The 22,933-nt window shown below is 54.1% G+C and overlaps 2 protein-coding genes across 7 annotated transcripts; one reads left to right on the top strand and one right to left on the bottom strand.

Annotated features, from left to right (window-relative positions):
- Window positions 1-20: 20 nt before the first annotated feature.
- On the top strand, window positions 21-10,294 carry IKBKG (inhibitor of nuclear factor kappa B kinase regulatory subunit gamma). 6 transcript variants are annotated; one of them, XM_067546909.1, is made up of 15 exons: window positions 21-431; window positions 1,526-1,737; window positions 1,984-2,067; window positions 2,337-2,474; window positions 4,992-5,056; window positions 5,341-5,403; window positions 5,668-5,791; window positions 6,526-6,644; window positions 6,844-6,996; window positions 7,127-7,223; window positions 7,357-7,506; window positions 7,599-7,741; window positions 8,061-8,122; window positions 8,277-8,423; window positions 9,791-9,956. In XM_067546909.1, coding segments are annotated over exons 1-15 (1,743 nt in total). In that variant the 5' UTR covers window positions 21-247; the 3' UTR covers window positions 9,793-9,956. The 6 variants fall into 6 exon arrangements, with proteins under 6 accessions (XP_067403010.1, XP_067403008.1, XP_067403009.1 ...); XM_067546907.1 differs by lacking the exon at window positions 8,061-8,122 and having other exon boundaries at window positions 9,791-10,294; XM_067546908.1 differs by lacking the exon at window positions 9,791-9,956 and having other exon boundaries at window positions 8,277-8,566.
- Window positions 10,295-12,453: 2,159 nt separating this feature from the next.
- LOC137152345 (selenide, water dikinase 2-like) lies at window positions 12,454-22,581 on the bottom strand. The gene is made up of 8 exons (XM_067546903.1): window positions 22,215-22,581; window positions 21,678-21,781; window positions 21,147-21,254; window positions 16,878-17,032; window positions 14,996-15,086; window positions 14,634-14,733; window positions 14,024-14,236; window positions 12,454-13,336 (listed from the first exon to the last, which is right to left on the bottom strand). Exons 1-8 carry the CDS (start codon window positions 22,471-22,473, stop codon window positions 13,107-13,109), a joined length of 1,260 nt encoding a protein of 419 aa, XP_067403004.1. The 5' UTR covers window positions 22,474-22,581; the 3' UTR covers window positions 12,454-13,106.
- Between the last annotated feature and the right edge of the window lie 352 nt (window positions 22,582-22,933).

Genomic DNA, 22,933 nt, shown 5'->3' with positions numbered 1-22,933 from the left:
TTCCGGGTCCTGTGGAAGCACTTCCGGAGCGACAGAACAGCGATCCCGGAAGCGGGAAGCAGGAGTCTGGGAGCGCAGGGAGGGACCCAGGCGTCCGACCGTTTCCCCCATTCCCCTCCCCCGGCCGAGGAACCCGGGCGTCCAAGCTCCGCTTTCCTCCCTCTCGGGAAGTTGAACCCAGCCTCCGGGCCCAGCGGAGCGGGGCCGGCCCGCTCGCTCTGCTCAGGCCTGGACCCTGCCCGGCTGGATGAGCGCGACCCGGCGGCGCCGCAGCTGCGAGATGGTGCAGCCAGGCGGGTGCCCAGGCGGCGACTACGGTGCCCTGGGCGAGGACTCGTCCCTGGGCAAGGTGGCGGCGTGGCAGCTGCCCCCAGACCTGGCCGGGCACGAGGCCCTGCAGCGCTTCCTGGCCGAGAACCAGGACCTGAAGGGTAAGGAGGAGCTGGGCCTGCGGCGTCGCCGGGCCCCGGGGCGCGCTGCGGCGGCTGCTCCCTGCTCCCGCGGTGGCGGAGCGCCTGCTCTGTTTCTGGGCTGCTCCAAGAAGATTGTCAGCACTCCACATTCCCTATGGGCGGGGTGTAAAAACACGTAGGATAAAGACCATCAGGCACTGACCCTGCGACCCGTCCACCTACCACATCCACGCAGCAGCTTCCAGGTGCCCACTCGGGGCGTGGGCTGGGGAAGACATCCTCAGAGAGGACTGAATGAAGTAAATCCCCTGGGGGAAGAAGAAAACGGATAGCCGTGGGTGTCATGCATCCACAGGGCCTGGTCCATGCCCCAGCCTGTAACCAGTCCCTTGGGCGTGACCCGTTCTGTGGCCTGTGACCCAAGCACCCCCGTAGTTCAGAGTTGCAAGCCTCTGGCCTCCGCGGCTAGTCCTTTGGGTACCAGCAGTTCCTGTCTCTTTCCATGGCTTCCTGCAGGGAATCCAGCTAAGCCAGACCCCTGCAGGAGGCTCATACTGGGCCCTTTAGGAGATGATGTGCCCCAGGATTATTCATAGTGACACCAGGGAACATTTCAAACAAGATAACTATTTATTCATCACTTGGATACAGAATCTGAGAGTCCCTGGGTTAGCACAGAGAGGCAAAAGTTCAGCCAGTGCCAGGCCAGGAGTCCGTTAAGTCATGCTGCTGTTGAAGCTGTCTTGACTCTGTCTACCTCTGTCCCTTTGTCCTTGGTGTGTGTGCATGTCTGTCTCCAAAGACCAGCTCTTAACCCAACTGTCTGACACTTCCCCCTTTATTCTCCAGCTAGGGCTTTTGCTCAGCTTAAGGGTTGCCCAAGAACAGCTTTATGACCCTTTACGCTCCATGCACAGCAATGCAAAGGGCAGAGAGAAACTGACGCACACATGGGAATCATAAAAATATTACCCAAATTCCCCCTTGGTCACGGGATGGGGTGGGAGGTGTGTGAGAGCTGGTAAGGGCTGTAGCCCCCACGGAGGGTGGGTACAAGCTAAGCTAGCACCGGACTGCTGGTGGGAGCCTAACACTCTCCGTCTCCATGGCAGAGGCCATTCGACAAAGTAACCAGATGCTGCGGCAGCGCTACCAGGAATTCCTGCGCTTCCAGGCAGCACAACGCGAGGAGAAGGAGTTCCTGATGCTCCGTTTCCAGGAGGCCCGGGATGTGGTGGAGAAGCTGAACGCTGAGCGGACCGAGATGAAGCGCCAGCTGGAGCAGGCCTTTCGGGAGGTGGAGCAGCTCAAGGGAAGCCAGCAGGTATCAGGAGAGTTTCCTATTCCTCCCCCCCCACCAAGGGGAAAGAGGGTTAGCATGGGCACATTGTATCTCCTCCCCACAGTACAATGCCTAGGAGGGGGCACCACTTGGGCACTGATCTCTCCATGGTTCCCCTTGCCCAGCGTCCCTGCCCCAGTTCCTTTCCACAGCAGGGCCACAGGGAGTCGGGAGGTGGGTCAGGAAAACTGCCTCCTCTGAGACATCTGGCTCTTTTGTAACTTCCAGCCGAGTGCCCTGGAGAAACAAACCCCTGAGCCAGAGGAGTCGGACACTACAACCTTGACCCAGGAGTTGGCAGAGCCCATGATGGTGAGAGACGCCTGGTGGGGGTGGGGAGGAGGAGGAGGAATCTCCCCTAACCCAACTCTTGATTCCCTGAATAACAGAATATCCCTCCCCTAAACCGTGTATGTCCCTACTTGCCTCATCTGCAGCTGTGCTAGTGAGACACAAGGAGGGAAATGGCCTGGGCGGAGCTCCTGGCCTCTCCCAGCAGGAGGCACTGTGGGGAGCAAGGTGGGAGCACTGGCTGTGGGGGAAGTGCCACGTATCTGCCTCTCATTCTCCCCATTCCCCAGGCCCCTGGCTTGGAGACTCTGCAATTGCTGAAGGAGCAGCTAGAGCAGCTCCAGGAGGCCAACCAGGCTTTGCAAAGGGAAAAACTGGCTCTGCACCAGCAGGTGCAGTCCACAGGAGAGGCTGGTGTGACGGTCAAGGTAAGGGAGCTGCTGGGGGTAGTGAGAGGTATGTGTGAGGGGGAGGACATGCATAAGTTTGGAGGGGTCTGAACGTTACCTGTAATGCCCCCATCTCTCCCCAGGGTCATCAGGCACCTCGTTACCACCTGCCCTTAGCGTGAGGGAGGCTTGTCTGTACCAACCCAGAAGCCAGCTCCCTGACAGCCCTGATCACAGGCTGCACAAGCACTCTCCTCACCCCACACGGGCTTCCCATCCCTCCTGCAGGCTAGCGATGGTCGAGCGTCCTCCCCCACAGTACCCAGCCCCTGATCCACTGGACGCTCTCAGAATTACCAGACCAGCTGTTAACCACACAGCACAGCTGACTACTTACACCTCAGAATGCAGCGCTGCTTATCACACAGTTCCTCGATTTGTTTTTATAGAGACAGCAAGTGTTAGTTTAACAAAGAACGTTTCCAAGAGAAACGTTGGAAACAAAATCTTAACACATGTTCTAGAGCTTAAACTCAACTAACAAAATGCCCTCTTGTCTAATAAGGTGCTGCTGACCCCAGAGTCCTCCTCCCAGCACTGGTCAACCAGGACCTCCTTTCATGAGGGCAAGCCCACTGGCAACTTTCCTCCTCCTGGTGAAGGATGACATACCCCTAAAAGTTGATTAGCACTTGACTCAATATGTAAATGGACTTTGGTCAGCTAGGGAGAGAAGTGTCTCCCACCTTGTGCCAGGCAGAGAATGTCTCAGTGCACACTACCTTTGAGTGACCTGCCTTTAAAACAAGGCCTTAAGAACATAATTTTCCAAACTAGATGCTTATCTCCTTATGTGCTATCCACACCTATATTTCACAGAGTATGATGACCAGCGTGACACAGGCTGTCTGTGGAAACTGAACAGGACTCTCTGGTGAACTAGAATGTAAACACCACACCCAGGGGATCTCCATAAACTGTATCCCCCCCACCCCCGCAAGTGTCCTGCCAGTTGACGTCTGTCACAGATCCACAGGATTTCTGCTGCGTCCCACTTTTTAAACAGTCCCTTGGAGAGACCCCTACAGCAGTCAGGCCCTGCAGCCTCACCCTCCACCCTCCCAAGGCTGAGCCTTGGGGCTCCAGCATACCTGATCCACACCGTGAGCTCTGTCCAGCGAGGCCAGCTGAGAGAGACTCGTGGTCAGGGACATTTACACTGTAGGGACCAATGCACCCACAGGGGATTTGCATGGACACCAGGCAGCATTTTCAGAACAGCAGGGTTTATTAGTCAACTGGAATCCAACATGGGGCTCCTTAGGTTTGCTCAGAGAAACAAAGGTTAAGACACAGTCCATTGGGCCAGGCCAGACAATTTGCTAGTCCCACTTCAGGCTGTCTCCGTCCCTTTCTCATTCCCAGTTGAGAGCTGGCAGCCTCTCCCCCCAGCCAGCCTGTTACCTCCCAGTCCTTTGTTCTCCAGCTGGTCTCTGCTCAGCTTCCCTGCTTTCAAGTGGGAGAGAACCTCCCTCGGGGCAGTGGGTTGCTAGGTGTCGCTGCTCAGGCTATTCAGGGTTTCCATGTTCTTTACAGTTCTGGGTTGCTTTCAGCAGGTTCCTTAATGACCCAGCCGTACCACCCAGGTAGCGAGGTGATGCACACACCCTCCTTTCCTGTGCAGTCCAAGAGTAAACTTAACCCTCCCCCTGCACCCCTACTCAATAGCAATGCAAAGTATGGGTGGGGAGGGGAAAAAGGCACACGGGTCAGAAAAATGACAGCAAATTCCCACTTTATCACTGCATCAAGAGCTCTTGCGGGGGGGGGGACCTGAATCACTGGGATGTTTGAGGCGAGTGGAGGAGGCTTGAAACAGGCAGGCAGTGAGGCCCTACACATAGAGGTGCTAGATGATTAAGTGGGGATATGATAGTTCTATACAATCATGACTGGCATGGAGAAAGTAAAAAGGAAGTGTTATTTACTCCTCCTCAAAACACAAAAACTAGAGGTCACCGCATGAAATTAATAGGTAGCAGGTTTAAAACAAATAAAAGGAAGTATTTCTTCCCACAACGCTCTGTCAACCTGTGGAACTCCTTGCCAAAGGATGTTGTGAAGGCCAAGTCTATAATGGGGTTAAAGAAAAAAACTAAGTAAGTTCATGGAGGCTAGGTCCATCAGTAGCTATTAGCCAGGATAGGCAGGGATGGCTGTTTGCCAGAGGCAGGGAATGGCTGACGGGATGGTTCGCTTGATGATTACCTGTTCTGTTCATTCCCTCTGAAGCACCTGGCATGGCCACTCTTGGAAGACCGGATACTGGGCTAGATGGACCATTGGTGTGACCCCGTGGGGCCGTTCTCATGGGAGAAATGGGGTGACCTGTTCCTGGGTGGGGGAATGGGACCCCATTCTTGGGATGCCCTGTGGGGGGCAGGGAAACCCAGGCTCCTGGTGATGTCAGCATGGCCCTGTTCACCTTGGGAGGAGTCAGGCTGGTTCTGGCAGGAGTCCATGGCAGTGGCTCAGTGGTTCCGGTGTCGTTCACAGGAGAATGGGGTCCAGCTGGAGAGGCCCGTGGAGTTGGAGGCCCTGCAGGGTGGCGGGGACAGAGGGTAAGAGTGGCTCGTGTGCTGGAGGGCGTGACAATGAGGGTGTGGGACCCCGGCTGGTGCTCAGCCCCACTCACGCTGTGTGTGGACAATGGGGCAAGTTCTGCAGATGGAACAAGAGGCATCCTGCTGTGTGAACATCATGGGCCTCCTCATTCATGGCAGGAATGAATGATGGTGTGTGAGCAGGAGGGGTGGCTGTGATTGAGGGGAGCAGAGATCCTTCAGGGTCTGAGCTTGGGCTCTGACCTGCCTGGTGCCCCTCACTGCCCTGTGTGTCCTTTCAGACCCGGCAGCAGGGGGGATGCAGCTGAGCTGCTGCAGAGAAGGCTGAAGGAGACAGAGGATGAGTAAGTCGGATGCCTGCTTGGGGCAGCGCTGGCACCTGCATGTGTGTTGGGGGTGGTGGGAGGCTATTGGGGGGCGGGGGGGGAAGGCGGTACAGGATGCTCTCAGCACTTGGGGGTGAGTCAAGTTTTGTGCAGGAGGCTGTGGGGACACTCAAGTGGAGTTTGGGGTTGATAGAAGGGGAATGCAGGACCCTCGGCACTGGGGTGGTGGGTGGCAGGGCTCAGCGCTGATCTATCCCCCCCTCACTGCGGATTCTATGGCAGGAGCACGGGGCTGAAGCAGCAGCTGGCATCTGTGCAAGAGGAAGTGGCCAAGCTGAGAGCTAGGGTGCAGGAGGCTGAGCAGCAGGCGGAGCAGCAGCTTCAGGCCCTGAGGAAACAACTGGAGGTAAATGCTACCCACGGGATCAGTGCTATGCCCCAGCGTTTACACAGCCCCTTGGAGGAACCCCGAGAGCGTGCCACCCTGCCCCCAATGGGTTCCCCTCTTCCATCAGGGGAGGCCATCAGCTTTATTGCCTCAGAGACTGTGCTTCTGGGCTCCAGCCCTCCTGCTCCATGCCCTGAAACAGACTCCTGGAAGAGAGTTTTACACTCTGCAGGGATCCATGCACCTCAGCCAGCGTTCTCCAAACAGAGCTGGGTTTAATCGTCACTTGGATGCCACTTTGGAAGCCCTTCGGTTAGCAGAGATAAGCCACTGTTAACCCAGCCAGTCCTTTAATAATGCATAGACAGGACACATCCCCTTGTGTTTCTTGCTCAGACACAGGAACAACTTTTTAACCCTTCTGCACCCACTAGGTACTGATCTCTAGTACAGTAAGTCACTGCCATGCATAGCAGTCATACAAATTTTCAGGAAATACAGTTTGTCACCCCCCTCCCCCCAAACACCCCATCCAGGATCACCCCCTCTTAAAGGGAGTCAAGGAAGTGGGAAAGGGAGCAAGGGGCGTTCCAGGGGCCCAGGCTGGGCTCACTTCTACAGTGGAGAGGGGAATAGAGAAATTTGGGGGTGGGCCCCATCCCAGCACATGGCAGCCTCAAACTCTCTGGATCTAGATTTCCCAGGCCATGTGACCTGTGGGGGCTAATGTGTGGTCCCTTCCCTTCCTGCAGCAGCTGACCGAGGACAGGGCCTCGGTTAAAGCCCAGGTAACCTCACTGCTGGGGGAGCTGCAGGAGAGCCAGAGCCGGTTGGAGGCCTGTATGCTGGAGAAGCGGGATCTGGAGAAGGAGTGAGTGTGTGCACATGTGAATCCCCCTTGTCGGTGGGGTTTCAGCTGGGGTTGATGGCAAGTTCGTCCAGCTGCAGCCACTGATCTGTCCTGGGAGGCTGGAAGCAGGACACAGGCTTGGGCCATCTAAGGGCACATTAAAGGGGTGGGGGTTGGGATCCTGCTAACACTGGCATCTCTCCCCTGCCCGCTGTGCCAGAGCACAGGCTGCTAACCAACAGTGCTGCAAGATGGAGGGGGAGGCCGAGGTGCTGCACAGACAGCACAGTGTGCAGGTGGACCAGCTGCGGATGCAAGCCCAGAACCTGGAGACAGCGCTGCGGGTGGAGAGGCAGAGTGCCACGGAGGAGAAGTGAGTGGGGGTTGGGAATGGGGACCACAGAGCGGGAACATCTGGTTGGGGGGGGAGGGGAGTTGTGAGCAGAGGGGAGCAGTGGGTGGGTGAAGGCGGGAGCTGCTCTCTGACCTCAGCTATCCCTCAGGAGGAAGCTGGCCCAGCTGCAGGCAGCCTATCACCAGCTCTTCCAGGAGTACGATGGCCACGTGAAATCCAGCCTCGAGAACGAGAAGAGGAGCCAGGTGGGTTTAGGACTGGTTTTGGGGAGGGTTGCAGCCTGGCTGGCTTCCATTGCTGGAATCCCCTTGCTGCCCTAATCCCAGCACCCCAGATGCTTTGCTGCTAAGTGGTTTGTGGGCGTGTCCCCCACTCCAGGGCATGGAGCAGCACCTGGCGGAGCTGCTGCAGCAGCTGCAGCAGGCTGAGGAGGCACTGGTGGCCAAGCAGGAGCTGATTGACAAGCTGAAGGAGGACACGGAGCAGCACAAGGCTGTGCTGGAGACCATCCCTGTGCTGAAGGCCCAGGTGGGTGCAGGGGGAGGGGAGGAGGCATGGGATGGAAGGGTGGAACTGTGCAAGGTTGCTGAAGGGGAATGTCACTCATGCCTCCCCTGCAGGCTGATATCTACAAGGCAGATTTCCTGGCAGAGCGCGAGGCCCGGGAGAAGCTGCATGAGCAGCGCGAGGCTCTGCAGGAGCAGTTGGAGCAGCTGCGGCGGGACTATGAGAAGCTGAAGGCAGATGCTGATGGAGCCACCTGGTGAGCGCTGCCTTTGTCTGTTTCTCCCCCCAAACACCTGCCCCTTGGCGTGTGGTCCTTGCTATCGGGTCAGGGACCAAGGGCCTGTGGGTGGGTCAGAGCTCAGTGCAGCTTCCCCTCTTGCTGGCTGCAGACAGCTGCTTAGTCCCTTGGGGCTCCTGTGGTGCTGGAGATGCTGGTGACTGGCTCCAGCTATGCCCACTGGCCTGGGTCCCATGGGGGTGCTCACTGGTGGGGGAGCGGAGAAAGGAAGGAAAGGGATGATGAGGTTCTACTTTGGACACCTGCACCTCCCCCAAACTCTTGCTGTTTTGCAAAGGGCTCTGATGGAAGAGATGAGGCACCGCCATTCAGAGGGGCGCCCACCTGTACCCCAGGCAGGTGAGTCTTAAAACTCTCCCTGGGTGGGGGATGCTCATGGTCCAGGCCTGTAAGGGGCATCAGAAGAGTGGGCACTCCCAGGTAGAGTTAAAATGAAATGCCATTTGCGGGGAGGTGCCAACCTCCAGGACAATAACATTCTCTCCCCCATTAGTTTACAACATGGCTCCGGTACCCTTCCAGCCCCTGCCAGCTGCAGGGCGCAGGAGAAGTATCTCCGAGGAGCAACCGGATTTCTGCTGCCCCAAGTGCCAGTACCAGGCTCCGGACATGGATACCCTGCAGATCCATGTGATGGACTGTATCAAGTGATTCCCATGAAGGATGAGAAGGCTGCGGGTGAGGGGGGTGGGGTGCCTGGCCTGCTCCACACTCTACTTTCCCTGTGGCACTTGCTGCTCTGTGAAATAATGCTGCAGACAGGGTTCACAGTTGCCTACAGCCAGTTGAGACAGACAGTATGGCTTTCACCTCTCCCTGCACTTCACTGCTCTAGTCATGGCAGCCAGTTTAACTGGGCAGAGGTGCCTTGCGAGAACTATTGGGGGGAGGGAGGGTTGCGCTGTTTATGCCTTGTATGAAACTGAATGTACATGATCTGCTGTAATTCAGGGATTTGAGAGTCTGAAGATTGACAGATGATTAGGGTGAAGGGGAGCATGGCAGGAAGGTTTTACTGTTCATCTCCTTTGTCAGGCACCTTATTGCTAACCCTGTGGCATTCACAGGATGTGGCAGAACAGACTCCCCTGCTCCGTTTCATGCTGTTACAGCATCTCTCTGCTTTCCTTCTTCAGGCTGGGCTCTGGTTATTTAACGTTATGAGCAATGTGCTGGTCCCAAAATCAGACTCTTGCCTTAATGTAAAGTCTATTAAAATGTTGTGGAGGGAGGGGAGTTGAGTGTTTACAGACATTGCTGTATTGAGCCCAGGACTGGTTTGGCTAGAGCTTCCACCACATGGAGAATCCACCCTTTAAGTGCCTGGGATTTTTTTTCCCCCCATGCAAGTGCTTGTACACTGTGAGCTAAATTCACACACTCACTATACCTGTCCTCTATAATGAAGTAACCGAAATATCCAAAATGCAACAGCGAGTGCCTGGACAGGGCAGTAAGATGGCGACTGAAATTAATTCCTACAGCAGCCATGTTTACACACAGGTGGGGTGGGGGATAGAGAAGATTGTTTTCCATTAGTTTGCAGTGCCACCTTACTCAGCCCCAGGGCAGGCAATAGTGGTCTGGGTTACTTGCATTAATCCTTGGTCCAGTACTATTCAATACTTCTGAAAGACTGAGTGAGTCCACAATGTGATTCCCTGACTCAGCACTGTTGAGAACTCGGATGGAGTACTGCCTCAGTGTAGTTGCTTTCTTCGTAAAGGTTACAAAAGTCACTTTTAACGCTCCTAAATACTTGTTAAAAAAGATTAAACTTTAAAGAGTAAAACGAAACAGCTAGCAGTGGTGAATTCTCATGGCTAACACGGTGCTTAAAATGTAACAACATATCCTCGAGGTTAGGGGGAAAAGTACCAGCAGGACACTGCAGTCCGCCTGGCCGCCAGTGTTGGCGATTAGCCGCGAGGATGGCAAAACAAAGTGCTCAGTAGCTTTTAAAGCCAGACCTTCGTGCGTTTAACGACTTAACTAAACGGCACCTAGAGAACCGACCTGCTGCCTAGGGACGGGGTCCAAGCAAATACGGCCCAGCCCAGGCGAGTCACCGAGGACTGGCCTGCACAGCGGCCTGACAGGGCTCCTGGGAGGAGAGCAACACGCTACTTCCTTAATCACGGTGTTATCGTAAAGCAAATGCAAGAGGAACCAGGCGCTGGGACCCACCGGCCGGAGCGACTTACTTCTGAGTCCACCGCTTTGCGCTCCGCTGCTGCCACACCCAGCCACCTGGGCTGCTTCCGGGTTTATACTCCACCCCCGCCGCGCCATTGGCCTCTGCCCTACCGATTGGCTCCATCGCTAGCCAATCAGCGGAATCTGGCTTTATTAGGCTTTTGCGCCCCGCTCACGGCTTGTTAACCGACCCGCTGCTTGGCGACAGCTGGTGCTGTTCTGGCCGGAACGTGCACGGGGCGCTGGGTGCTTACACGGGCAGTCCCTGCCTGCGGGGGTGGGCCGTACATCGTGTCACTTTGTCCCCCACCCTAACCCCCACTGGCTCGTGGCTCAGGCGGACCCAGGCTCCCCACCCTACTTAGCACAGCTGATGCAGCCCTGTCAAGGGTGCCCCCCCCAGACAGCTCCCCCCGCCCCCGCGCTTTGGTTTCAGCATGTCTCTGTAAGTGCAGCTTTTCTAGGGCAATTTAAAACAAAAATCTCGTGTGTTTAAAAGCCATGCCCATTCAGCAAAGCGCACCAAGTGGCTGTTGAAGATGTCCGGATTTACAGGGCCAGGGACTCTGCGAAACCAGTGACACACGCAGGGAAATTAAGAGCAAGATACAGGCTTAATAGGAGGGCCTCAACAACAGAATCCATCCCCTTTCAGAACAGGTTCCAGGCCGTACTACGGCCTGCCAGGGGCAGCAGGATGTGTTCTGTAGCTGAGGTGACGCCAACGTCCCCAGACCACCCGGGGGGGGGGGGGGAATATCGCCTGTAGCAGTGGCCCACCAGGCTCACCCTGCATGACAAACTGACTGTGAGGAACAGCATACAGGTTTCTGCAGAGGTATGAGAGAGATTTTTCACACACCCTCTGTCAGCTGAGTGCAGTTTCCGCTGTCTGCAGGCAGGAGGATGCGAGCCTGTGATGGTATCGCAGAGATACTAAGTGGAACCAAATGTTTGCTAGCTGACGCAATGGGGCGGGAAGAGAGAGAAAGGAGGCATTGTGGTACCAACACAGCTGTATCCCAGTATAAAGGATAAAAAAAATCCCCCCCAGAGCAGAGCCCTTGCAAGAACGTTCCACCACAGATAGTAGCAGCAATGCACCCCTCTGAGGTACCATCTCTAGGTAAGATGCATGGAGTACAAATATGCAAGAGTCCAGTTTGAAGTGCCAGGTCTTGATGGGCTGGGATTGATGCCACTATTTGCAACAGGTGAATGAGTTAAAAGGGGAACAGGGTGGCAAGAGCAGGCCCACATTATTAGCAGTATTAGAGTAGGATCTAGAGGTGCTGTTATGAAGTACACATTAATACCAGTGTGGTAGTTCTCAGCTGGGTCCAGAACCCCATAAGAGGGTGTATGCTGGAAACAGAGTTGAGCTAATATTATGAGTAACTCTGTGCCAGGGTCCTCTTCACCCTGCTCATCAGCTAAACACACGTGTAGGGTTTTCTACTGTGATCAAATGCTGGCCTGTGCTTCAGCAGTCACATTCAGGGTAAAATACTGATTGTTGGTGTCTAGTTCCCAGCCAGCTTCAAGGAGAGAGCACCAGACAATCCCTTTGGAAACACACAATGCACACAGCAAACATTGTCAACGGCATTTGGAATACTTATAAATAAAGCCCTGTCAGCACACAGGCTGGGATCCTCATGGCCAGCAGCGTTTGAGCCTCAGGTTAGCATTTGAGTGCTGCTAGTGAGAGGGGAAATCTGCAGCCTGGACCCATCCCCTAGATTCCTGCAAGGTTCTTGCACTACAGTATGCGGTCTTCTTTCCATATGCCTGGCGGGGGCAGATAAGAACTGACAAATCCTTCCCTCACTCAGCTCTACCCTGGGTTCTCTTACAGTGAGCTATGAGTTCCCTGGTTTAAACTGGAATGGAGGGGTTTCCTCTCTCTCCGCCTCCACCCCCCCTTCCCATTAATAATTTTGCCAAGTGCACTGAAAATCCAAAACAAGGACCATCCTTCAAAACCACATGGCAATATCAGACCTGCCCCACCCTTCACACTCCTAGCTGGCATGGTCACTCCTCACCCCCAACCCCCAGACACACTCTCTACACACCCCTACCTTTGCACAGGCATGCCCCTTGGGCATTCTCACCCGCATTCTTTGTTCTTGGCTGTATGACCTTACATTTGTCTGTATTAAAATACATTGTTTGAATGGCCCCAGCTTACCAAGCGATCCAGATCGCTCTGTGTGGCTGCCCTGTCCTCATCATTTACCATGCCACCAATCTTGTGTCACTTGCAAATGTTACCAGCAGTGATTTTACATTAACTTCCAGATAACCGATAAATCTATTGACTTACACCACCCTTCCTGCACCAGCCAGTCCAGCTCTGATAGCACCAGTTCTAAAGTGACTTCATTGCAGGCCCTCTGCACAGCATCTCTTTGAACCGAGTCAATGCAATGTGTCTTGCCCCTTCCCTGCAGACTGACCACCACAGCACATACAGAAATTGATATTTATTGAATAAATCACCAGGAATTTACAACCCAGGAAACAATCCACTTGGCTGAGCTAGTGCCCTGTCCTCTGGGGGTCCTCGACTCCTCCTAGCCCCAGGGTGGGTTTAAGGGGAAGAGCTTCATTAAAGAGAGGATGGGCATGTGCCAGCCATGTGGTTTATACCAATCCTCCCAGCCTTTATACCAGCTGCTCAGTCTGAACAAAGGCTGGGAGAGCCTGAGAGCATGTAGAAACATTCCAATAAATAATTCCAGACAGAAACTACCTGCTGTTGGGAGGTAGCTGCTTCTGCACTGCCTGCATTTATCCTTAATAAATAATTAATTCACTTCATTTGCAGGAATCAATTAGCCAAGTTAACCCCCTGAATCAGCCTGTGGGGGGAGGCAGCATCATGGGAAACTCATCTCAGGCACACTCTGGAAGGGCCTCACCTCAGCTACCTTGGGAAGGGGAGCTGCTCTGAGCTGGGGAGGAAGATCAGAGCCTGCTGTGCTGTGAGAGAAGAGCAGCTCACTAGGAAAGGATGGTACAGAGCATTCCCATGTCCAAAGCCAAGACATGCAGCCAGGCCTGCTGCTCCATGTGTGCAGGCAGAGGCCTATAGTGTCCAAAGGAAGGAGGGTCTGCCATCTCATGAGGCCGCTTCGGGGCTGGCATTTGAGTTGTTATCCTGGGGGGAGGCAGTGGCACCTCGGGGCGTCACTTCGATGATGCGTGGCTTGTCAATGATGCGTGCAGTCTGGTTCCCCTTCTCCACAATGCCGATGATCCAGGCCTGGTGCCCCTCCCCATATTTGGGAGATTTGATTTCAGCACAGAAACGGGCAGCCTGCTCCCGGGGCAGGCAGATGAGCAGCCCCCCTGCAAAGAGGGACAGGGCCATTGAGTGCCCATTGAAAGGGGGACGGGTGTCGATAGATCGCAGCAGTCATGGAGGGAGGGTTGCTAATGGTCCCTCAAACCCTTCTGCCATAGGGCCAATCAGAGCAACTCGGAAAGGGATGAAAGCTCTTTTCCTGCCCCACACAGAGTTAGTTTGTGGGCAGAGGCCTCCTGAGTCCTGCTAGCAGCTAGCTAGAGGGAGTGGTTGTGCAGTTGGCTGAGGCTAGCCTTGACAGGGGCCAGCGTTGATTCACTGCTCTCCCCTTGCCCCGAGTCCTGGCAGCCAGCCCAGGAGGGTGGAGTTGATAAATATTGGAACAAGAGGATATCAGATTAGGCTCTGCCAGGTTAACCCAGCTGGAACATGAGTCTTTCCCTCCCTCCTGTTGCACGAGCCCCTAGGCCCCACCATTCTAGTCACCGGCTGGCTCACATGCACACTCTCCGTTGTATAAGGCCCGTGCGCGAATACCATGCTGTCTTGCCCTGACTTCATCCTAGAGACATCAAGCTTCTGAGCCACCAACCATCTCAGCTGTCTCCCCTGAAACCCCAGGGAATTGGCCATGCTTGATGATGTGAGACAGCTGTCCCCCCCCCCTCTGTCTGTGGGGAGGTGAATTAGGAGGCGCTTCTAATTCAGGTGACCCTGACTCTTCACCCTACCTGATGTCTCCGGAGATGTCCCCTGCAGCAGCCCGAAACGGTTCCCGCAGGCCTTGCTGATGGCAGCCATCTTGGCGATGATGGGCAGGTTATGAATGACAAAAGAGACCTCGCTGCGCTGCTGCTTGGCCAAGTTCTGTGCGTGGCCCAGGATCCCAAAGCCCGTGATGTCAGTGGCAGCATGAGCATTGAAAGTGTGCATCAAACTGGCAGCTGTGGCAGGGGGAGGAGAGGTACTTATGGGCCGGTCAGGGAGGAGGCTGCATTGACATGATATGGGGGTGGATTCCAAAAGGGACTTTATGCACTTCTCACAGCCAGGGCCTCATTTCTTCCTTTTCTGGGTGATTAATGCTGGGGGAGGAGGATTTCTCCTCCACCCCTGAGCAGCTGGGGTATTCCTAAGGACTCCCAGCCAGGCACAGACTTTATGTCATGCTGCTTAGTTTAACCTCTGAGCTCACAAGCCAAGGTGCTGTGGCTGCTACCTGACTACAGGATCCACAGACAGGAAGCAGATCCTGCTGCCACAAGCTTGGCCAGCCTACTGCTAGGAGCTGCAGGATGGACCAGCCCATGCTCCCCAACAACTACATGTCCAGATGTCTACCTGTCCTGTTCAGCATGGCCATACTGAACATGGCTTCCTGGTAGGCCAACTCCACATCCTCTTTGGACACCACCAGCTTAATCTTATTCCACCGCTCAGGCTGGAAAAGAAACAGGAGAGAGTAAGAGGCACCCAGGCCTGCGGCCCACTTCCCTCCCCTGGGAGGCTCAGTCTCCTCCAAACAGTTCAGAGCGTCCCAAAGCAAAGCCCATTGCCCATCTTGGGGATGTTCTACCCCTTGGATCCCAGGATTGATGGGGGCTCTCCCATAGCAGCTTCTCAATTCTGACTCCTTCTCACCTCCCTTGACTGCAGGGTGTACAAGCATAATGGGGCAACAATAGCAGCAGGCAAATACATACGTTATCCAGCCACTGGTGAGCGTTGACAGCAACCTGAGTGCCCAGGGGCTTGGTCAGCACCAGCACATCTCCAGGAATCGCACTGTCTGGCCTGAAATGGATACACCCATGAACTGTGTGCATCCTGGTGCATCACACTTTGCTATCCCACGCTTCAGAATTCACCTCGCTATGCCCTCGAGCCATGAGCTGCATGCCCCCCACTGGGTCCTGTATGGCTCCCTGGTACCCCCAGAACTCATCTAGCTTCTCCGCTCTAGTCGTGAGGTTTGCGTTCCCTGCTGAGACCTCCCCGGTTTCCTCCCCGCCTCCCCAGAACTCATCAGACTCCCCATCCATCCTGCAAGCCCCCTCACACAGCCAGATGTTGTTTATGTTATTCCAAGATCCACTGAGATGAAGATGGGAATTCCTAGTAATATTTTTATGATCCACAGGTGCACCTCAGTTCACCCACCCATTCTATTGCTATCCACTGGTTCTAAGTGGGGGGAGTTCTACTAGGGAAGAGGGGATTGAGGCTCTGCCAAGAATCATTAATGCCGCTTGGGTCGACACCAAGTATCTGCATAAGAACTGGATGGGTTCAATACATGAACGAAAGGCTAGGAAGAGCCAAGCAGCGGGACATGAACACCGAATGACAGATGCTGAGACAGGTTGAACATGTCGATGTTAGAAATAACCAAACAGGTTGTCTCGGGGGTGGATTGGGAAGACGGAACCCTTTATTGCCTGCTCATTCCACCTCCACGCCGGGAGTGAGCAACGGGGGGGTTACTTTACAATTCTTTTATCCATAACAGTATGTAAATATATACATTTTCAGCAACTCCCCATAGACCCTTATTTGGTTACACTGACACTTATAAAATGAATATTAACAACTATATAATGAATACAATTATACCCGCCCCTGTTTGTTGTTTACAGGATTACCATACAGAGGTCAGGCACATCACCTTAAAACCTATAAATTTTACACCAACATTCTTTGAAGTAAAGGCATGCCAGGCGGAGAAGGAAGATAACGGTTTTTTTCCCACCAAGGCCTTGCACAGGAATGCCGATAAACTTATCCCCTGCACAGATGGCCAGGAAGGGAGAAGAAGAAAGATAACAGGCTGACTAAAATTCACAGAAAAAGATTTGCCCTTGCCTTGACCCCATTCCCTATAATTTAGGCCTAGCTACTTGTCTAGTTTTTAACTCTTTACTCTTCTACAATCAACACAGTGCTGGAGCCCAGAGAACGAAGGTACAAGGTGTAAGGTGGCAGTTTTTAAGAACTGGGCTCAGACGCACAGAGATTCTCAGAAAAAGAGATGCACATACAGAGGGAGGGAACCAGATGGAGCGCTGAGGAATGATACCAATACAGACTGAGAAGTGTGGTTTTCCCGTTCTAACTTCAGAACTCTGAAATGCCACATTCCAGGTGACTAACAAACAATATCTGTTTTGAAACAGCCTCCTTGTGTCACTGCAGATACTCACTGATTGCATTGCTCCCCAAAGGTAAAGAAACCTCGACATGAGACTGAAATAAGGTGGACTCACTATAAGAAATCACAGTGAGAAACAAGAGTGCTGGAACCTGAAACGCTGACTCAGAGTTGGAGAGTTGCCACACTCATACTTGTAAAAGCATAGTCCCTTGGGGACTGCATAACAGCTGGTGCACAGCCCAGACTGTTTAAATCTGGGACCACCACATACTGCCCTGTCCAACTCCTCCCTCCCACTGCTCTTACTATTCCATGAGCTGTGCATGCCTCAGGCTACCCTGCCACCTGGGGGTCCTGGCACCTTGAGCTGTCTACTGCCCTTTAACCCTGGTACTAACTGTGCAGTTCCTGAAGCCTCACTGCTCCTCACTCACATGATGAATTCGTTGGGCTGACACACCACGGTAGCAACGCCCCCAATGATGATCCAGGGATTCAACACAGTCTGCCCGCCTGTCACTGATGTCCCGCCATCTTCTGCGGCATCCCGGAAGCCTTTAATTATCAGCGGCATGATCTTTTCACGTTCCTGGGGAGGTGAGAATACAAATCAGGGATCAGCTGTTGGGCTGAATACTGGCAGCTCTGGGGACCTGTACACAACATCTTCATTAATGATCTGGAGGATGGGGTAGATTGCACCCTCAGCAAGTTTGCAGATGACACTAAACCAGGGGGAGTGGTAGATACCCTGGAAGGTAGGGATAGGATACAGAAGGACCTGAACAAACTGGAGGATTGGACCAAAATAAATCTGATGAGGTTCAACAAAGACAAGTGCAGAGTCCTGCACTTAGGACAGAAGAATCCCATGCACAGCTACAGACTGGGGACCGACGAGCTGGGCAGCAGTTCTGCAGAAAAGGACCTGGGGGTAACAGTGGATAAGAAGCTGGCTATGAGTCAGCAGTGTGTCCTGGCTGCCAAGAAGGCTAATAGCATATTGGGCTGCATTAGTAGGAGCACTGCCAGCAGATCACGGGAAGTGATTATTCCCCTCTATTCAGCATTGGTGAGGCCACATTTGGAGTATTTTTGGCCCCCTACTACAAAAAGGATGTGGAGAAGTTGGAGAGTCCAGCGGAGGGCAACAAAAATGATTAGGGGGCTGGAGCACAAGACTTATGAGGAGAGGCTGAGGGAACTAGGCTTGTTCAGTCTGCAGAAGAGAAGAGTGAGGGGGGATTTGATAGCAGCCTTTAACTACCTGAAGGGGAGTTCCAATGAGGATGGAGCTAGGCTGTTCTCAATGGTGGCAGATGACAGAACAAGGAGCAACGGTCTCAAGTTGCAGTGGGGGAGGTCTAGGTTGGACATTAGGAAAAAGTTTTTCACTAGGAGGATGGTGAAGCACTGGAATGGGTTACCTAGGGAGGTGGTGGAATCTCCATCTTTAGAGGTTTTTAAGCTGCGGCTTGACAAAACCCTCACTGGGATGATATAGCTGAGGTTAGTCCTGCTTTGAGCAGGGGGTTGGACTAGATGACCTCCTGAGGTCCCTTCCAACTCTATGATTCTAAGGAGGGCAGGGTGTGCCTTAGGTAAGCCAGGCTGAGAGGCTACAGATGGCACCAGCAGGGTGCCAGCAGCTGTGGACGAGCATTTGGGTTTTGCCAACACTTCACAATTCATAGAAAGTGGATTGGTAGGAGGAAGAGAAAAAGACAACAATCCTTTGAGGAGCCAACATGCAAAGGGGCCAGCCAGACTGACAATGCAGGCAACCTCACACCTACAGCCAAAGGTCACAAATCAGAATTTAATCAACTGCACTCAAGAAGATCAGAATGACTTGAAATGCTGGAAAACATGCCAGGACCACAGGGCATTCTCTCAGAGCAATGCTGGGGAAGTGAGGAGGTGTTCTCAGAATGAAGGGACAATAATCACTGTCTGCAACATGCACCCTATTTTGTTTTCCCAACAGCACATTTGAACAAAGAGTACTTTGTGGGATGCTGACATAGTTCAGTGTCCTATGAGAATGAAGGTAAATGAACCCATGGGGCTAGGGGCATCGAGTACCAAGCCCATGGGGCACTGACTGCTGACAGCTGGTCACTGACAAGATGATCAGAAGGGAAATTAAAGTTTCTTGCTTTACTGCTCACTGTAACAAGAGCCTCCCTGCTGAGCTCTGCCAAGTACTGGGAAACCAGGGCATGAGAGAGAGAGACTAATAGCGCGGGCTACATTATGTGGACTCTTTCCTTAGATTAACTCCCCAAATAGTTTGTTAATGCTGAGTCAAAGCTGCCTAGCGCTGCCTTGTGCCCTTCCACAACATGGAAAGTGGCTGCAGCCTCTGAAAACAAGGAAATAAAAAGGCCACAACACAATCTTAAGTCTTCCTCCCTGGAGCTGGCCACAGCCAGAGGAAGCAGTTCAGGAAGAGGTTACCATAACAGGCAGACATTAAAAACCAACCATTATTTGTGTTGTTTCAGATTTGAATGTAAGCATTTCATTGCATGCCACCTGCGATTGCTGTGTGAGACACAGTTGCACTGAATGGTGGGGGAATCGGTTGGAACAAGATGGCAGAGCTGTCACCATGCTGTGAGAACAGCTGCACATGAACCTTGAGGAATGCCTCAGTTCAGTGCTGAATTCTGCAGGCTGAGTCAGGAGAGGTGCATGAGGCTGTTGTCTTCCTGCCATGGGGATGATCAGTCCGTGGGCATACACCTCCAGGACTTAGTGAAATCAGTGTCTTAGATGGAACCCTCACTGCAGGAGTGAAGAGGCGATAAGAATGAGCAAATCTGGACTTGTTTGGATGTGTCTCACTGTAAGATAAGGCAGGTGGCACGTAACCTAAACTTGAGCTTTGTCCTAGCAAATAGAAGGTGTTGGACTTTAGCCTACTGAGCTCACATGCTCTGTGACACCTGTGAAAATAGAACGCTAGTATTTGTGTTCTTGGTGTGTTGGGGAATGGCAAAATTAAGGTTGCATTGTGGGGGTGGCATATACCTTCATGTTCTACTTCTGGGATTTCAGTTTGACAGCCAGTCTCCATACCCTGGAAAGGCAGGAGTAAGGCCCTATTAAATTCACAGCTGTGAAACACACATCACAGACTGAAATCTGATCTCCCCCGTGAAAGCTGGAGCCCAGTCCGGGGCTCTTACCCTGCACATCGCTCCAACTGCTAGTCCCAGCTGGGGATGAGGAGGGATGGGACTTCCTCTTCTCCTCCTGCAGGGGCCATTCCCGGGGTGGGTCAGACCCACCTCTGGGAACCTCCCCCAGCTGCAGGAAGCTCTGCAGCTCCAGTTGTCTCTCTCACACACACCCCCTTGCAGAGAGGCTGTGGCTCCAGCTGCCAGCCTACACTTAGGGGGAGACTGCCAGGAAAACTGGACATATGGTAACAACCCCCCCTCCCCACCCTGGGATCCTCACTTCTGCACTGTTGCTGACAGTGGTGCAGGCTTTAGAGCTGGGTGCCTGGCCAGCACGGCTTCCAGTTCTGAAGGCAGCACCACTGCCAGCAACAGAGCAGAAGTAAGGGTGGCAGTCCCATGACCCTTCTACAATAGCCTTGCAATCCCCTGCCCCACCGCCTTTTTGGTCAAGACCCTCCAGTTACAATACTGTGAAATTTCAGATGTAAACATCTGAAAACATGAAACTGATTCATTTTAAACCCCCTTGACTGTGAAATTGCCCAAAATGGACCATGAATTTGGTAGGGCCCTAGGCATGCGATACCACTGAACTACCTTAAGTCTGCATTAACAAACTTTTGGGGGCAGTTAATTTCTTTGGTTTTTAAAAAAATAATTTTTCAACACCAACAGTACCACAGTTCTGCTCTCCCCTCCTCCACTGCCTTCATGCTAGTCCTTTCACTATCCTGGTATCATCTCACCTTCTGAGTCTCCACCTATCCCGCACAGTCTTGTTCTCTCTCCTCAGCCCTCTTCTCCACAGAGAGGCAGAGAAGACTCACAGGCTGTAGAGTTGAGGACAGAAAGCAGGATCAGTGCAGGGACTAGAATGAAGTCAGTGGGGAATCTGAACCTCACCCAAAGGTCTTAGGGAAAAGCACATGGACACAAGTGTCAGCCTTGGGCTGATGGAGACAGGAGGTGGCAGGAGGTGCAGCCCAGTTACACCACTAGATGCCAGGAGATGTCCTAAAGTCCACCAGGAAGCTTCCTACCTGGTGGGGAGGAGTCTGGGTAATCAGAAAAGGGAGATGGAGGGAGAGCCTGGGTCCAACCACGTCTGAGCCTAAGTCTCTATCAGATCAATGAGAAGGCTCAGTCCCTCCCTTCCCTAGCACTAGGGTATTTCAGGGGCTCCAGATGGAAAGACAGGGCTCTGGCAGGGGAACAAGGACCTCACCCACCATCTCCCTGGATTGTAACTCAGTGCCTGGAAATCTGAGCTGCACTTTCCAGAGGAGCTATCAGGCTGCCAGCAGCTACTTTACGCTCTATAGACTTTTCTCACTGCAAAACCTTTTGTCCCAATACTTCCACTTCTCCTGTCATGTAACACTCAATACACCCCCACACCAGCAGTGCCGGGCCATGCTGAGGCTGCTTATGGCACCAGTGAAGGTCAGTGACCACTGCATATAGGGACTGGAACACAGGGAGACTCTTCTCTCCAACACCCCATCCACTCACCTCATCATTCATTTTCTGGCTGACGCTCAGCAGCATCAACATGTTGTCACACTCAGTGATGCCCATGGCATAGAGATCGCTCAGCACGTTGGCACAGGCGATGCGGCCCTGGAACACAGGGGTGCGAGGGTCACCGATGGGACCTATCTTCCATCCCTCGAGCTCTGAGCACAGGAACGTGTGTACCACTCCCGCACCTGCAATGGGGTCCCATCCTACGGGCTGTGAGCCCGAGGGTACATGCCCCATTCTCCTGAGCTCTGAGCCTCAGAGCGCTCCCCAGGGCCCATCCCCTGCCCACAGGCTCTGAATCACAGTGCCTGTCTCCTGCAGATGGCCCATTTCCCATGCTCTGAGCCACAGAGCATCCCCGGCCTCCACCCAAGCTCTCTAGCACATCCACATGAAGATGGCATGCCCAAGATGTAAACATGATGGTTGTCATCCAAGAGCCATCGCAACCGTGATCCCTAATGCTGGCATTACTTGCTCCCTTCCCCTGCCCACACTAGAACCCAGCCCAGCTCATACCATCATGTAGGGATCCTCAACCAGTGGATAGAAGAAGTCTGTGGTCTGTACAAGGGAGAGGCCGCCATGCCTGAGGGGGATGACGCAGGAGTCCATCCCTATGCCTAAAGATGAGGTAGAGCCTTTCACATCAGCAACAACCTTCCAGCCCCCTACCCTACCCATAATTCCCATAGATGTACCCTTTATCCCACCACCAGCTCCTCCACCACCACTACAGCCCCAACCCTACTTCTCCTACCCCACCAATCCAACCCCACTGCAATGCCAAACCCCAGCTGATACCCACTACCACCACCTGCCTTTACTGCCCTGAACCCAGACTCCCACCACACCCCCAACCCCCTCTGTATTGCTGCCTCTCAACAGCCCCCTCCCTCACCCACTGCTGCCCCACGTTCTGCAGACTCCCACCCCTTCCCCACTGGTCACGGAACTTTTGCTCCTCCAGCCCAATTGCTCCCCCTAGTCCGCCCCGTCCCTCCGCCTAAAGGCCCTACCAGGGCCACAGCCCCACTGCTGCCCTCTTTCGCTCACCCAGCGAGGGCCCCCCAGGCTCGGGCCCTCCAGGCTCGCCCCCGGCCGCAGCCAGCCCCGCGCGCGGCCCCCCCAGTCCCGTCAGGAGCCTGAGCAGCGTCTCCTGCGGGACTTTGCAGCCTCAGCCGCGCAGCTCCCCGAAGCCCGTGAGTCGCCAGCCCGGGGCCAGCCCGAGCGTCTCGGGCTCGAAGGGCCGGTAGCCGGATGGGCCGGGGGCCCCGGGAGGCGCGGCCGAGGGGGAGCTGGACAGCGTCGCCATTTTGGAGCGAGAAAGAGAGTATAGAGAGCGCGCGGATCCGCCGCGAGAGCTACGGAAGCCCGTCCGGCCTGCCTAGCCCACGTCCCGCCCCGCCCCAGGCTCGTCCCGCGAGAGCAGCAGCTGGGAAGCGAGGATCGCACAGGCCAATCCTGAGCGAGAAGACATATATCGCGAGAACTAGAGGGGACGTCGGAGCTGCATATCCCGCGATATCTAAGCTAACGAGGCTGGGAAAATCCCGCAACATGGAGCGGATGCCGCGAGAGTTGGGTGGGGCGAGAACGGGACTCCCGGCAGATGTAGAGGAGCCCGAGGGACGGGAAAGAGCGCACGAGGGCGGAGTGGGGCCTCGAGGGCACGTGCCGCGAAGCGTGTGACGTGGGTGCCGGCGTCGAAACCAGTAACACCCTCGTACTGGTGCCAGTGAGTCCCCAGCCCTGGTCCCAGTAACACTCTCAGA

Source organism: Emydura macquarii, unplaced genomic scaffold (assembly GCF_026122565.2).
Source record: "Emydura macquarii macquarii isolate MOO-44397 ecotype Brisbane River unplaced genomic scaffold, CSIRO-AGI_Emac_v2 contig_1203, whole genome shotgun sequence".
Lineage (NCBI taxonomy): Eukaryota > Metazoa > Chordata > Testudines > Chelidae > Emydura > Emydura macquarii.
This window is presented reverse-complemented; position numbering and strand designations above follow the sequence as displayed.